The sequence below is a fragment of the Mauremys reevesii genome, linkage group 10, assembly GCF_016161935.1.
Source record: "Mauremys reevesii isolate NIE-2019 linkage group 10, ASM1616193v1, whole genome shotgun sequence".
Taxonomy (NCBI): Eukaryota; Metazoa; Chordata; order Testudines; family Geoemydidae; genus Mauremys; species Mauremys reevesii.
In genome coordinates, this window is record NC_052632.1 from 80,699,295 (window position 1) to 80,716,617 (window position 17,323).

Sequence of the window (17,323 nt, forward strand, 5' to 3'; positions counted from 1 at the left end):
AGCTGATTAGCAGCGTCCGAGTGGGGACTTGAAAAGCAATGTCAAACAACAGGCAAAAGGGCTCTCTTGATTAATCCTGTAGTTTTCAATTAAGCTTGCGCTTAACTATGCTTCTGTGAACCTTACAAAGCCTTTTTGAACTTGTAAAAGAAAAAAACACTTTTATAAAAAAATTTTCAATACTTTTTTGTATATTGTAGAATATACAATTTTGCAGCAAAGCCAGTGAAATATGAGAACTAAGGGTTTACAAATGAAATAAACAAAGCAATACGTCACAAAGTTTAAAAAAAATTATTTTGCTTATTTATTTATTTATTTTACAAACAGCTGAATAGAAAATAAAAGCAGGAAAGTTCTCATGAACCATGCTTGTTCCTTAGAAGGCTGAGTCAAATTTTTCTTTCTGTTCTGTATGTATTGTTTCTTCAGTTTTATTTCTTTAAATTATCACTAGAGCAAATCCTTAATGTAAATATTCCGCCTGACAGCATTCGAAACCCCTTCATTAAATCGGAACCAAACATCGCTCTTTCCAACGGCCTTTCCAATTTGTTTTTCAACAGAGTCGTGCTCGGACGCTTGATTAGCTGATGGTAACCAGAGAAGGTTGGTGGGTGGGGAGAGAAGATACGATAATACAATTAAATCAAGGGACTTAAAATGGGGAAGTCAAAGTTTAGGCAACAGACTGTCAAGGAAGTACCAGTAAGACACTGAAAAGGACGGCACCTGCAAACATTACTGCTGGGCATAGTTCTTACTACGAGTGGTTCCATAGTCAATTCAGCACGTCACATTAAGTGCATTCAGAACTAGGTTCTTACATTCAAAAGCCCCTGATCCTACACACACTTAAGCATCTTGCGTAACTTTGCTAAGGTCGGGTCTACATTTCAAAAGTAGATCGACCTGGCTCCGTCGCTCAGAGGTGTGAAAAATGCCACGCCCTGCCCACAACAGTTCGGTCGACCTGGCACAGACGCAGCTAGGTGAACAGAAGAACTGTTCCATCAACCTAGCTCGTGTCTCTCTGACAGATGGATGAACTACAGCGGCAGGAAAAGTCCCTCTATCAGTGTAAAAGCAGCAAAGAGTCTCGTGGCACCTTATAGACTAACAGACGTTTTGGAGCATGAGCTTTCGTGGGAGAATACCTACTTCGTCGGATTCATGTCAGTGTAGGAAGTGCTACGCTATGGCGCTACAGCACCACAGCTGTTGCATAGACATGCCCTAAGTAAAATTATTGCTTAAAACATTTGCAGGAGCAGAACCGCAGCCATCTTTATTACCTATTAACTGGGTCTTCGGGTGCTTCCATAATGAAATATCCTACCAGCTGCTCCATGTAGGGGACTGGCCTGGCTTTATGGCCCAAGTTTTTTTCCAATCCTCCCTTATACATAAACATTGTCAGACAGTTGCAAAACACACCATGGAAATTGTTCCCCAGCTCCATCCACCCTTTCAGTGAACCACAGAGTCAGGTTGATTTCAGCATTATGGAACCACAGAAGATATTGCAAAGCTTTCTACTACAACATATGTTCTCAGTTTCCTTCCATCTCTCCTGACCAATATCATGCCTTTTCTGCACATACCTGCTGATGGAGACACCTGTTTCTTAACAAGCTGGCGCCCAAAGAAGTCCATTTCTGGCTGTGAAAAGAAATCAAAATGGTTTTAGTATCCTCCTCCTCAGATCTCTGGGTACATACTGATTATAGTGTGTATTTAAAGAGAATAGTGCCAGCCCAGCACAGTTCAACATCAGATGGGATTTTTATCTAGTTACAAACCCAAAATGTGACTTCATTAAGAAAAAAAATTACACAATTTATCAGTACAAATGTTTCCTTTTGTTATAGAAGCACAGAAATGTCGGGCTGGAAGAGACCTGGAGAGGTCATCTAGACCATTTCCTTGCACTGAGGTAGGATTAAGTATACTTAGATCACTCTATATTTCAGTCCCCTTTCTTTAGTCATTCAAATAGCCTGCACAGGTCCAGAAACCCAAGCGTGCATGGGAACTAGAATGCAAATGATTAGAAACAAAGCGTGAAAGTGACTGGTCTGATTTCACTGTGAAATGCAGATGGGATAAAACACCCAGATATAATCAGGTGAAATCCTGGCTCCATTGAACTCAATGGGAATTTTGCTATTGAGTTCAGTGGAGCTCGGATTGCACCAGTCAAGTTAGTTTGCCTATATAACCTTATACAGTATGTGCAGCTGAGGCGCACTGGTCAGATATTTTATGCATGCTGCACCACCAATGCCAGTTAACACATGCCCAACACAGCAGTTCAACAGCCCGCCCATTACTTGCAGATGAAGATTAACAAAGTTCAGCACAATAAAGAACAGACGTGAGCACGTGCTCTAGGATCCAGCGGGAAACACGTTCTGTGTTTTATTGTTCTCGCTTCTTCACGGTCACTGGGGGGTCATTCCAGTCCAGGTATGTGAATCCATGACTGGCTTTGTTACAAGCAGTAGCTTACGCTATCATCTCCGCAGAGTGGAAAGTGAGGGGAGGACCCTGTTGTGTGTTAGAGAGTCACACACAGCTCCGGCCTTCCCACCTCTTTCAGTGCCACTGCCCCAGGAGGGGGGAAGGAATTCCTTTGGCTTCACTGGCTGAAGGCAGCCACTGCGTTATTTACAGCTGCTTTCATCTGCCGGGAGAGACAGAAAGGCAGAGCGGGTGCCCAGTCCATGGCGAGTTGCCTTCAACATCCACTCGACAGCTGGTGGAGCTGAACACCTTGGGATTGGACCCAAAAGGTTCACGGTTCAGCCATGTTGCAGGGCAGAGGCCAGCTTTCAGAAGAGGGCGCACTCTGGCCTGGCAGGGATGGGATGAGTTAGCCAGGCTGAGCAGAAGATGAAGGGAAGTGGGATGTTCCGAAATGGAAAGTCAGTTTTATCATGGATGGTAACGACTTGCTGGATTGGACTGAGCACATTTAGGCCAGCCTTCAAATGGTGGCTTGCTGTTTCTAGCTAGATCCGCAAACCTGGACAGACCGGCGATGGCTTCCCTTGCCTGTCTCCCTCTAGGCTCTGTGCATGTTAATGCTGCCGAAGGAGAGGAAACATTAAAAGCAGAGAACCACCTTGTACGAAACCTCCCCGGGGCACAGAGAACAGCCTCGGGCAGCCCTTTCCTCACTCCAAATGGCTGAGCTTGGGAAGAGGCTGGCTTTCAGGTCCAAAGTGCCGTTTCCTGGTGCCACTGTTCCCTTGAGCACAGAGATGCTGCACTGAGTGAATGGTGCCAAGTCATCAATGTTCACCCCACTAGCACGGCCCAATGAGACAAAAAGCCAGGAAACAGTCCAAGTGCCATTACACAGACTGAGCTAGGCGCTCTCTGCTCCAGAAAACATCTCTGAATTGTGGATGGTTTCCCAATGGCCAAAAGTCTTTCATCTAGAAAAATATTTAGACCTCATTGGGCACCCAGGCTCATTATTTTGGGCATGCAAGAAACGATACATCTGTCTGTCCGTAAGGACCTTCACTATTGCTATTGCTTTTATATGGAAGGTACTTAGATACTATGGTGATGGACAGCAGGAGAAAATCTTAAAACAGATAGTGTGACGTTTACCATTGTAGGCAGAATGATAGCAACTTGCTGCATCTTCTGATACCTAGGGAGAGCACAACTTTGTGCAGTTTCACGTTCCTAGGACTCGTCTACACGGGAACAGCCAGAAAAATTAATCTGAACTAACTAAACATGTGAATTTGAAGTGGATTAAACTGCATTACAGTCCTGTGTGCACACCGTAATACAGAATTAAAGTGGCCTTAATTTAGTTTCTCTTAATCTACTTCCAAAGTGAATTAAGACCATTTTATTTTTGAACAAAAAAGTGTCCACACAGGGATTTAATGTAGTTTAACTAATCCACTTCAAATTTACATTTTTACTTCATTCAGATTAATTTTCCTGGATGCCTCCATGTAGACAAGCCCTCAGTCTGACGTGATCATTGCTATTTCTTTCAACAGCGACGCTTACTGAGTAAAGAAAGCTCCATGAAATATTAGGTCAGGCCATTGGATGCTTTCTCCGTAACAGCAAATTCAGCATCAGAAATCTGAATTCAGAGACCTCTTTCTCGTCTCACCCCAACCACCCACAAACACCCACACGCACAGAGATGTTTCCACAAGCTTAGATGCCAAGCTAAAAGGAAGTAGGAGGGGTCATTATTAAACTGAGGCGCGAATGCTCCAGACTCCTGGAAAAGAAAGAAACACTCAAAGCAGAGAGAGGGGGCACCAGGGTGAGGAGTTTGAGGCAATCTCTGCTGTAGAAGGGTTGCTGCACTTTGTCTTGGGTGCTGCTCTTACAGGGACTGGGGTTACATCCCTAGATATAATGAATTGCAACAAACGGAGCCTGGAGGCCATGAATACATGGGTCACCGTGGCCAGCTCTGTGACTGGGGGGCTGGGGTGCAAACTTCTAGCCGGAGGGATGAGTGCGATATTTTCTTCCTGGTGATTTAGGTGCCAAAGAGCAGCAAGCAGTTCACATGGACCCCAAGGCTGCGAACAACAATACATTCTGAGGCCAGGCGCCCTTGACAGGTCTAACAAGAAGCAACGTGTATTCCGATGCATTCGATTTTCTTTTTCCTACTGTGGTTATTCACTCACTCCCTAGCTCCTAGAATCTAGTAGTTGACGACAGGTCTCCTTGGGCTTAGTGTGAATTAGCCAGGTCCTCCTGTAATAGCCTACAAGGTCAGAAGACTAAAAAGGAAAATGATTCAACAAACCAAGATGGTTCTGAATGTATTTATTTGTTATTTTTAAAATGCGGTCTTTGGTTCTTGGTTTTATTTCACATCCTCAAAGCCACAGAGCTTATCTTTCCTATGGCTTATACTCTCTATCTGCCATTAACTTGATTTCCCCCTGGATGAGATTACTGGCGTATAATGATCTACTGGATTAGAAACAACTCCAAGCATTTCTCCGGTTGGTAACAGCCACACATTCTGGGCATTGCTGCTGCACTGGAAGCATTGCACTCCCTGTTATGTACCCAATGGCACTGCAGGAGGGGAACTGGATGGCTCAGGAGACTGGTAGATGGATATAGAGCCTCCCCCAAACAGTCATTGATTCAAACCCAATCTGGCTCAAGACAACCAGGTGGAAGCCCCAGTGGCTGTTTGATGACGTGGGTGAAATGAGTTGGGGTGGAGGTCACAGCTCAGTGTCCAGCAGACAGAGGTTCACATTACTGATGCTAAGTGGGTGTCTTACTGGGAGCCTCAGCAGCAGTATCCCACAGCCCCAGACACCCCAATGGAAGAACAGGGGATCTGAACCCCAAAGAATAAGCAAGTGAATCAACTGGTGCCAGAGCCCTGAGCCGGGCAGCACAGCATGAAGGCACCCGAAGTTATTAGACAGGCAGAGAGAACCCCTGATGGCTCTGGGTGAGCCCTGCAATGTCATATGGGGGTTCGCGTTACAGAGCCTGACGCTGACGGAGCCCCCTTCTTGGGAGCCTCGGCACCAGATACTGTGCTGATCGGAGCAGGGAGCTGCGCTACTCTGCACTTCATGGCAAGCTTCCCAAGGTCACCCACCCACCCTCCCAAAGCCTCCAACCATCTGTTTCGTAAGTCCCACACCCCTCAAACCAGCGGCAGGGTGCCCACGTTCAGCCTTGCCCTGAAAGATTACGGCCCAAATCGATAGAACTCCCTAACATTTGATGGAGCCTCAATGATTTACACCAGATGAGGATCTGACCCTGAGGACTTTGATGCAGACTCATAAACATTGCTAATGGTGCAGCTGCCGCTTTGCTTGTGCCTGGCATGTAGGTAATTCTGCCATCAATATTTAATTATACTGCTCTATGCACTATACAAATCATTGATGCATTTAAGGGAAGCATGGTATTGAATCCCTTTGTTTTTGCAGAGAGGAAGAGAGGTTTATAAATATCCACTATCGACCTCCCCTCTCCCACAATGCCTTTGTGAACGGTCTATTCGCTACGCGCAGGCAGTTGATTCCCTCCCCCGCGCCCCCCCCCCCCGCAATACCGGCAGCATTAGGGTATGAAGCCAAATGCCCTCATTGCTGCAGAAGCCTGAGTGTAATGGAGGAGAAAGCAGTTCGAAGCGTGGAGCAGCGTGTGCTGCAGTTTAATACGTGGTTATGCAATCTGCGTCAGAGGCACCGGCACTCCAGCAATGCTGCCTGCCCTCTCGGGAGGTGGGGCTTTAGTTGGGTCACAGCAGTAGCAACAGCCTCCTGGCCTCTTGGAAGATGTTTTTTTTCCTGGCTCCCAGGACGTTAAAATCCCAAAGCATGTTTGGCACAGGCAACAGATGCTAGGTTACTAAGCTACACCTCCTCTGAAACCCGGCGCCTTGAGATAAGCCCTCCAGTGGTCCGACTGCAGAGAGACGGGTCGTGCATGGAGCACGCCGTGTTCGTTCCACCAAAAACATGGATATGCCTTATAAACACCGGGGCCGGACTCACAGCTAGGGTAAATCAGCCTAGTTCCACTAAAGCGAACTGAGCTAGGCCGATTTACACCAGCTAAAGATCTCCCCCATCAGTGGTGAAAAGCAAAACAGAATCTGAATCTAATTTAGCGTGATCCAGTAGGCTTCTCTAAGGCCCCCGTCCTCGTGGTATCTTACCACCCTAAAGCTCGGTGCAAAGTGACGATCAGCTAGGAAGAAGCTGCAGGAGCCATTCCGAGCTCCATAACAGGGGGGTGGGAAGAAGCAGGGTGGGGGTGGAGCCTGGGGGAAGGGCCTGGGCAGAGCTGGGGGCAGCACCCCCCAGCAGATTAGAAACTCAGTGCCTATGCTACAGAGCCCAGGCCAAAGTCCTACCGAGGGGAAAAGAGCATGTTACCAGGTGAGCAACAGCCGGGGGGAAGTGGTTGCCTTGATGTCAAAGAACATGGCGAGATTGATAGTTTTACAAATAAGAGGCAAATACAGTCACTTCAATGCCATGAAAAACGACAGTCCAGTTAGGGGGTGTCTACACTTACGCTGTGGTAGCCACGGAAGGAGTTTTTCTGTTGCTGTAGTTAATCCAACCCCGCGAGAGGCAGCAGTTAGGTCAGAGGAAAAGTTGTTCTGTCAAACTAGCCCCATCTACCCTGGGGGTTAGGTTAATTGAACTACATCTCACAGGGTGTGAAATTTTTCACAGCCTGAGTGACGTAGCTTGGCTGACATAAGTTTTAGGTGTAGACCAGGCCTTTGAAAGCTATCGCAAGCACCTCTTCAGAGCCTGTCCTGACTGCAACCCAACGATTCATTTCATCATGGCCAACAAGCAGCTGCCAGATGAGAACAACTTTACCTGGGCCAGATTTGAACCACTGACCTCAGCGTGGGAACAGCAACATGTGTCATTGCCCCAGGCCCTGGGTCAGCCAACCCCCTTTAATCTATCTCCAGTGCGGAACGGCTTCCATCTCACCTTTTCATCAAAAGCAGCTTTCTTCATGATGTGCTCCAGACGCTGCTCATGGTTGCGGACGTTGGACTTGGGCATCCCCGGCTTTGCACTTGGTTTATCTTCTGTTTCACCGAGGCTTTCTTCAGACACCTGCAACGAGGGAGGTTTACTTGGACAAGCCACATTGTATTTACAGTTCCTCCTTCTTAATTGTTCTCTTGGAGACAAACCATTGATCCTGTCAAGGTAAAATTTGCTCTCCAGGAGCAACCTCTTCCTTCTTCATTCATAAAATCCAGTGTGAAACAACCAGGATATTCTTTGGGAAGTGCAAGAGCTGGTTAAGGAACATCCTCTGTTACAAATCCAGTTATCAGAATCATAGAATATCAGGGTTGGAAGGGACCTCAGGAGGTATCTAAGTCCAACCCCCCTGCTCAAAGCAGGACCAATCCCCAGACAGATTTATGCCCCAGATCCCTAAATGGCCCCCTCAAGAATTGAACTCACAACCCTGGCCCACCTCCGTTACAACACGAGACATCTTAACCCTGGGTTTAGCAGGCCAATGCTAAAATCACTGAGTATTCCTCCCCCAGGGTTCTAACTCAGCAATGCACATCACCTTTAACATGGGACTTGCTCTGGAAAGCCTCTGCATGGGAACACTGGAGTGCTAACTGCTTCGGCAGTATCACCCTTTCAAAGGCCCCAAAGTCAGCCAACCAGCTGTGCTGTGGGGACGCAGCTCTTGGGTGGGCTGTAGGTGCAACTACAATGAGAAGGCAGTGCAATCTCGTTCAAGGCTGGGGCATTGAACCAGTTGTCAACAGACCCAGTTCTAGTCCCAGCTCTGGCATTGCTCTGTTGTGTCGACCTGAGGCCAATTACTTCATCTTCCTGTGCCCGTCTTCTCCCGCCTACCCTTTCCCTGTTTTGTCTATTTAGATTGGGCGTTCTTTAGGGTCTCGACTGTCTCTCACTCGGTGTACGTGCAGCACCTAGCACAACGGGACCCAGAGCCGAGTTAGGAATTTTAGGTATTTTTGCAATACAACGTGAGGTTATAACAAGCTTCTACCGGCCTGGAAATAAAATTCTAATTTTAGTTTATTTTTTTTCCTGCTTGGCTGTTGAGCTAACACACATGCTCAGGGACCAGCCTGAAGATGACAAACCACCAGGGAGAGAGATTTCAGTGGGTTTATCCTTCCTTGAGAAGTGAGATAAGAGAAGTTGCCAAGCAGTTTTCACATGAAACAGGGCTCACTTAGTTGTGTTTAGTGCGGTCTATTGTCAGCAGGACACAAGGGTCTGGTCTGCAGCGGAGGAAGAACGCATTGGCCCAGGGGATAAGCCTCCAATTACCTACAGACCTACAGGGTACACTGGTGTTTTTCCTTAAGTGTCTCTCTCTTTTCTCCTGGCTGGAGGATGGAATTAGAATGAGAGGGGACCTGTCAAAGGAGTGGGGGCACCTTGACCTCTCCCCAAGACGCCGTGTCCGTTACCGTGGCGTCTGAGCACCTAACAGCTATATCCCTCCTTAAGGGCAGTCTGGCCAGGACACCTGAGTTTTTCCCTCCTTTCCAATAGCTCTTTGCCATCCAGTCCAGCCTTATGAAGGCAGCAGGCAAACCTACGGCCACAGCTGCCCTTGCCCGCCTGCGTTACAACATGCGACAGCTCCAAGCTCCAGTTCTCCTGCTGCTAAGCATGGCCGACAAAACGGGCATCCCGGCTCCTCACCGCGACGCCCGCTTCAGAACCGGCCTAAAACACAGGCTCGTTAACCGCTTTAGGGCCCAGTGGCGTCTGGGTCACAGCCTTGTTGACCATTTCCTATTGCTGCCTCCTTCCTATTTGTTCCCAGGGGTCTTTCAAAAGCAGAAAGGGCAGGTAGGTGCCCAATTTCCACTGAAAGTCAGTGGACGTCTAACAGCCCCTTGTGCCTTTGGAAGCCTCCCTTTAGGGCACGTCTACACTGCACTGTCTGTGGGACACGGGCTCGTGGACTCCGTGTTTTCAAGCCCATGCTTGAGCCCTGCTTACAATTGCTGGACCTGGGGCTCACAGCCGTGCTAACACACCCAGACTGCACTGCACAGACCTTCTGGCTCGGGGGGTCTGTGGCTTGAGCTATGCTCACACTGCAAAATGACAGGGCCTGGACCCAGGTTCTGACCCATCCCCTAGCACGGTCTTTGGGCCTGGGTCTTGAGTGCTTGCTGACCCCAGTCTGACTGATGTGTGTGTGTGGACAAAAGCGGGGTTGGGCTCAAACCAGAGTCACAGCCCAGGTTTAGTGTGCAGTGTAGACACAGTTCAAAGCAGGTCTTTAGGGTCAGTCCCACCCTGCTCATGCAAATGGCATTTTCTCTGCTGGTTGTCAGACTTTTTTCACTCCACTCTCTGGGAATCAAAGTTCAGCGGAGCCAGCCTGGGACCCACTGTCTCCCTCTCAAAAAGTCTGACTGGAGAGCTCAGAACACAGTTTCTGGTTTGTCTGTTAGGACTGTAAGCTCTTTGAAGCTGTGTGTCCGTACAGCTCCTAGCACGGTGCAGCCCGTGATGGTTGGCCCTTAGGCACTGCTGTAATAAACATGCGTCATAAAAAAAAATATGACAGTTTTTTAAAAACCACAACATCCTAATACCGTGGCAATTATTTGCCATCATTTTAAGAACTCTGAACGTTTCAGCCTGGCTCAGCGTGTGCATTTCCCCGATGGCATCATGTAAACAAGAATCCTCCAGAGGTTTTCCCCACTTGCATTCCCTGAAAAACACCCTCTGCTGCGAGTCGCCAGCTCTGAAGGATTAATTATCTCGCCGAGCTGCACCAAGGGAGGCAATCGGAATCACATGAGCCCCAATGATGCCATTTCCGAGCCTTCTCCTTTCCCCATCCCTCCCTCCCTCATCGCTCCATACACACGACCCACGGTTCTCGCGATGGGGGCGACTCTCCGTCGGAATTCTGCAGCGGCGCTAATGGCCCCGAATGCAGCAAGAGCAGAAATTGACAGACGGGGCCGTCGCTCGTTGGCAGGAGAGCACAGCAGCCGCGGCCTCAGCTGGAGCCTTCGTGCTGCTCGCAGAGCAGGGAAAACCAACGCGCTGCGCAGAACGCTAGCATTACAGAAGGCAACTGCAGTCAGCACAGGAAACCAGTTCCTGGGGCCGACAGCTATTTAGGCTTTAAGCATCTCAGGGCAAGGACCATGCCTTGGCTCTGTGTTCTCTGCAGCACTAGAAGCACTGTTGGCACTTAACATCCGTCCCAGCTGTGCCTCACTTCACCTCTCTCCCTCCCCTCCACATCAATGCAACCTTTTGCTAGACACATTAGCAATACCCTACAGCCGCAGCGACAATCTGTCTGTGTGCGTGCGCGTACTGCTGCCCTCTACTGCGTGGAACGTGTCAGGCCCAATTGTGGATTTAACCCAGGTCCCTCTCCTGGCTGACGTTGGGAGCTGCTCTCGGTTTCAGAGAGGAAGGGGGAGAGGACTGCCCAGGATGCAGCATGCACCCAAGCACACATGCGCTGCCAGGGGATCATGGCTAGCTGCAGAAGGCAGCTGTTTCAGTGAGAGATGAAACGACCTCATGTTCCTGGCGTGCTTTGGGATCTTTGGGAGAAAGGTGAAACAGAAGGGACCAATGATAACGTCATTGACTATCTACCAGCAAGCAGATGCCAGAGCATCTCTCTATACGGGCAGCTGCTTCACTGAAACATGCAAACTGCAAGGAGATGGGATACAAGCAGAATGACCTCAGCCATTGTTGCAGAATCACTTTTCAGCACTTTAAATTTCAGTGATATTTATTACCGGGGTCCCTGCAGAAAGATGAGCTGTTTGGCTCGGTCAGACCCAATGCTAATGTTACACATTTCACATGGTGCAAGCCAAGGACAGCCTTAAAGCTGCTGGTGCACGACATACACACCGTTGATGGTGGAGGGAGGTTTTAATCTGGGATTTTCACTTGCAGAAGGAAAGCTTTCACGTTGCACTTGGCTTCAGAGGAAAGTTGCCAGGCAAAGCTTTTCCCCTGCCCGCTGCCACCATGGGGCAGAGACAGCTAGTCCCACTGAGAGGCCAGAGCTGAGGATCCGGGCAGAGGCAACTGGAGTTTTAATAACACAAGACAGCAGCAACTTAAGCTAAGTCACTATAAAGGGGGCTGGTTTCCAGCCATTGCTGAGCACCCTCCCTCCGTTAGGGCTTGCACACCTGTATAACGAGCCATCCAGAATCATTAGTCTTGGCCTCTGCGCACAGGACAGAGAACACTGCTGACGCTCACACTGCCCCTACAATTTGTGTAACCTACCCCCACTCAACATGGAGCTCTGTCCCTCTTTAGCTACGCCTGGGCCACGCAGGGGGCTTGATGAATCTGCCCTGTTTGCTCCCCTTAAGCTTCGGGCCGTCTCCCATTATCAGCGCCCCATTCCTACCTGGCTGGTGTTGCGGGCTTGTAGCACAGCTTCCGTCCTCCTCATCTTCTCAAGCTCGATTTCTCTTGCAATGAGCTGCTTGGCCTGGTACGTCAACGGTTTCCGAGCCGGTAGGTCCGGGAATCTACAGACGTCTTCCACGTTTCTAGGGGGTTTTAAAAGAACAGATTTGGGGGAATAAATGAAACGCAGCCAGTTAATATTGGCTGGTACTGTCTGACAGCCTTTGGCTGCTGTTAAAAGAGGGAGATTTTTAGAAAGGTACAGAGTGCAGCTGAATAGCCAGCTCCCATTTGTGCCTTTGAAAATCTTACCCTCAAAATCTAGGGTCAAAGGTTCATTTAAACTGACCTGCAGACTTGTGGAACTGGGTTTTGTATCATCCCAGTCTCATTCAAAATTCAGTACTTGCTTTTCTATTATCTTTCCTTTCAGAATAAACCTTTATTTATTGGGAGGAAGCGTTGCCTCACGGGCCATAGGGTAAGTCGAGATACCTGGATTCTAGCCCCAACATTGTAACTTTCTGTGTGTGAGACTTTGGGTAAGTAACTGTCTCCTTGTACCTCAGTTTCCGCATCTTTAAATACTTACCAGCCTCCCAGGGTCATGCTGAGGTTTAGAGGTCTGAGAAGCACTTTGAAACCACTTGGTGCAACGTGCCAGAAGTGCAGAGCAGGGTCATGTCAATGGATTCCAAACCAGGGAGACGTTCATTCAGGTCACATACTTCTTCCCGTTTGTTTTAATGTGATCGCAGCGAATGCAACGCTTGCGCGAGAAGCCACATTGACAGCCCTGCCCTATCCGAGCTTCGTTTAGCCACTGCACGAGCAGCAGCAGTGAAAGGACCCTTTGCCCATTGCTCTGTCAACACACTTCCACCGCAGCTCAGAAAGAGCGACCTCTATTAGCCAGGGTAGCAGTTGCCATGGTCAATCCAGTTCTCGTTCTGTTTGCCACCGGTGCCATCATGGACGCCAGTTAGTATCAACTGTATGGTCCAGTAGGAACTGGTCTAAGAGGCTGACCCACAGAGACCACTGACCCTGGGCAGCATGCAGCCCAGTGACCTGGACAGTCAAAGCACTGCACTCGGTTACCATCCCCAACCCACCAAATATCCACTGTGCAGGTCTATCTTCAGACAGACACCTAGCCATGCACGGTCAGCAGGGGCCATTACGCTCTTCTGGTCAGGTCTGGCCTGGCCTGTACGTAACATAGCCACCCAGTAATGCCTGTACTAAGCATGATAAATTGGTGTTGATCCACGACGTATCTTTTCGAAAGCCAGCTGATTCTGATTCAAAGACGTCAAATGATGGAGAATCCACCACCTCCCGTGGTGACCTGATCCAATGGTTGATCTCCTCGCTGTTATTTCTAGTCTGAATTAGTCAAGCTTCAACTTCCAGCCTTCAGACCTTCGTCTGTCTAATTACAGAGCCCTTTAGTAATTGAGAAGTGCCTGCACGAGTGGAAGTTATTTCCAATGATCAAGTCCACCTGTCAACCTCAGTTACGACTCACTATCTCTCATGCTCAAGCCTCCATATCTACAGCCCTACCGAACAGAGAGCAAAATCTGGAAGGGCTCTGACACTTGAGATGCACCAGGTCAGTATCTATAGCAAATGCATCTGACAGAAATCTTCCATTGTTGTTTGCAGTGTTGCTGTAGTCGTGTGGATCAAAGGATATTAGAAAGGCACGGGTGGGTGGGTATCTTTTATTGGATCAACTTTTGGTGGTGAAAGCTACCTGAAGAAGAGCTCTGTGTAGTTCAAAAGCTTGTCTCTTTCACCACCAAAAGTTGATCCACTAAAAGATACTTGCTTCACAGGCCTTGTGTCTCTGATAGAAATGTCAATTATTCAACATCAGAACAAGCTCACTCAGCTTTGTTCTGTCTAGTTCCAGTGCTCTGCCCATTGAGTTGCAGACGCTAAAATAAAGCAGGTCGTCTGGGTTTAAAATATTTTCTGAAGATTATTCAGTGAGAAATCCTGGATTAAAAGGATTAAGGGAATATAGGAGGAAGGATGGACTAGACAAGGAAATAGACAATGTAATAACATGTGAGACAGATTTTATTGCATATATTGCAAACTCGGTCAAAAGACTTCTACAACCAATATGTCAGACAGTTGCCTATTTACTACACTTCCTACCCGATCCTGCAAAACAAAGGGTGGGCATCTAATCCCAGACAAGGTAAGAACCAGCTACAAGAAGAGAGGTTTGGTCTTTGCTGGAGTTTCCTCTCGGATCCCTCATTGGGCTTTTTAGTATCTGATCCAAAGCTCAGGGAGGTCAATGGGGTTGACCATCCATTTCAAAGGATTTTGGATCCTAGGCCTAAAACACGCAGCACAAGTAACGTTTCGGGATTTAATAACCCCAGGAGCAGATCTACACACTTGCAGATAAGTCCAACAACTTTCAATTGATTTGAACAACAGATGTATTTAGAATTAACTCCCCAGTGTCACACTGCAACATGAAAGATAATTCAATTTCAGAGAGACCATTTCTCCATCTTGGCTGACAGGGTTCCCCAATAAATCAGCCCACTGGCAAACTATCTGCATTGGCTGATCTGCCTGTCTGCGGAAGATAAAGCATTCCAAGCTACAGCAACCTGACGGAGCATTTCCTGTTGTACTGGATGTCTTTTTCTTTATTAAAAACAACCACCCTGCCTATTGTATCAAAGTATCTCTACCCACTCCACTTGAACGGGTTTAATTAAGCATCCTTCACATCAACTGCATGGGAAACCTCCTGCTCCAATTTCCTATCCAGGACTGAATGCAACAAAGGAGAGAAAGAGTCTAACCAACTCCCAGTGTTTATTTTATTGAGCTAGGCTATAAACAGTCATTCTGGCTAAGCAAAGCAGTTTTATTCGAACAGGATTTGAGCACAGGACTGGGAGGGAAGGCCTTTTTCAGAGCAGTTAAGACATGAACACAGACAAAGAATTTCTTAGAAAGCAGATTAACCTCCTTGTATAACAATTATAAATAGTTTGTGTCTTATTTGCACTTGATAATATTTCTCGTGAGAAAGCACAAAAAACCCTCCATGCATCAGAAGAATTCCCAGTGATTTAGAGACTAGCTTCCTGCCCAATATGCTATTTCATAGAATCATCGATTATTAGGGTTGGAAGGAACCTCAGGAGGTCATCTAGTCCCACCCCCTGCTCAAAGCAGGACCAATCCCCAAATGGCCCCCTCAAGGATTGAACTCACAACCCTGGGTTTAGCAGGCCAGTGCTCAAGCCACTGAGCCATATCCACTGAGCTATCCAAAAGGCATCCTTCTTCCAGTCTTCCCATTGCCTCTCTGCTGTCTTCAGAGACGGGCAACAAAGTCATAAGCCAGACATCTGACTGAATCCGTAACTGTAGGGAAAATAAGGACTTCTAACAAAGAGCTTTGCTTTAAAATGTTGTGCTTGTCATTTCAACCATTCCTCTCATTTAAAAGTTTCTATGGCTTAAAATGAGATGTAGAAAGATTTTACTATTTGAAATTAGAATGGCCACTATTGCAGTTTTGAGAAACAGCTGCATTGGTCAGTCTTGTCTTCCCAGCAACCCACGGTCACACAGCCAAAAGTGCAAACAGGACATAACACACCTTCATGCATTTTCAGATTGTTACAGTAACTATTACAGGACATTGCAGAAAATGCCAGCAAAAGAAGACACAGTCCAGCCTCAAAACTTAAGATCAAATATCATCCTAGCACATGCCTGCACCAAATGGTGCTTTTAATGTCATGTGGTTTCCACACTGCAACATTTTCAATTAGAAGCCAAAACCAGGGACAATGGGGGAGAGGATACCATTTCACTACAACCAGAGTGTATTAAGTCAGTTCTACATTGTTTCCATATGCATGTTGTGAAATCTACATGTGCCGCTTCAAGAAAGGTGAAGGAATCACTTGAAACAAATCTAAATACCTACCGCATAGTGTAACTGCCAGCAATAAGATGCAGAGTGAAACCTTTGCAAAATGTTCGTCCAACAACTGCTGTTTTAAAAGATCACACAAAATATCCTCAGATGTACCAAGTACAATTCTAATTCACCAACAGTAGAAGATCCATTTCCATTAAGCTTCTCTTTTATTAGAAGACCAATTCAAATTTTTCCAAGTTCTTTGGGTTGTCGCTTGAAAAAGGTTTCGTTATAATTAAATACAGTGTATGACTTAAAACTCTGGATCTATCTATCTATCTATACCTATATTAACTTGGAGACTACATTAGCACAAGTCTGAGCTATAGTCTGAGTCTTATGTTGTTACGCTGCAACGTATTCCCAACACCTTGGATGTGTGAACCCTACTGTACCTACTTAGAGCAGAATATTTAAAAATTATTAGGCCTGTAGCCTGGTAACCGAATACCATTATTACTAATATTCAGCAAATAAAAATATAACAAGGGGACCGATTCATTCCTGGTGCAACCCCACTGACATCAGTGAGGTTACATCAAGCAGTAACACAAACCAAGGTGGACAGAACTCAAATCTTAGGTAAGGCTGTGAATCAGCAGCATATTTTTGGTGCAAAAAATGACTGGCTTTACTCCTGGTGCAATCAGGTAGAATCTGATCTCCTGCGTGCATGTGAACAGAGATGTCAGTCACATATTAACAATAACCCTCTCCCTTTCTGGCAACTGAAATCTACAAACTTAATTCCACCTACATGAGCTGCAAAGCTAAAGACACTGTACAGTTCACAAAATTCCAGTCATAGCTACACATCGTTTTTTCTGGAGACCTCTGCTGTAACCCCCAGTTACTCCATATTAGCCTATGGAACTTGACACACGTTTCTGGCAACCGGAATGATGCCATTCTCCTATGGTTTTGCATTTTGTGGACAAGAATTTAAATGGGGAATGGCCCTGATGCAGAGAGAAATCTCCAGGTTATTAGATACATCCCTTGTTTTTAAAGCTATGAATCTCTGACAAAGCATAGGACCTTTTGCCTTGGGCAGAACCATCTTCAAAACTACTGCCCCCCATCTCTCACCAAAACCAGCCTCGACTTCCAGATGCACTCCCAACATTTAACCCGACACAAAGTTCACAGTGAAAGTCAATCATTGCCCGTGGGTTGCGTTCTCTGTTTGCAGTGTTGATGTTTCCAAGTGCTGGATCCCCTTTCATTTGCTTTGCGCTGGCAAGATGATATTAACTTGTCTTTGGACAAAACTTGTTTTTACTGAGAAGCCAGGTTTAAAAATCACACTGCACAGAATACGATTCAGGGCGGACAATCCTGCATTGTTCCTGCTCAGAACAGTGCAAGCTGGAGATGACTGAAGAGAGCGACG

The 17,323-nt window shown here is 47.0% G+C and overlaps 1 protein-coding gene across 2 annotated transcripts in view; it reads right to left on the bottom strand.

Annotated features, from left to right (window-relative positions):
* Positions 1-3: 3 nt before the first annotated feature.
* Positions 4-17,323, bottom strand: part of CHTF18 (chromosome transmission fidelity factor 18) — a 40,408-nt gene continuing 23,088 nt past the window's right edge. For both annotated transcript variants that reach the window (XM_039492938.1, XM_039492937.1), the window contains exons 19-22: positions 11,953-12,097; positions 7,503-7,631; positions 1,605-1,662; positions 4-590 (exon numbers count right to left, since the gene is read on the bottom strand). In XM_039492938.1, coding sequence (XP_039348872.1) covers positions 454-590; positions 1,605-1,662; positions 7,503-7,631; positions 11,953-12,097 — 469 coding nt within the window. In that variant the 3' untranslated portion in view covers positions 4-453. The remainder of the gene's footprint in view (positions 591-1,604; positions 1,663-7,502; positions 7,632-11,952; positions 12,098-17,323) is intronic.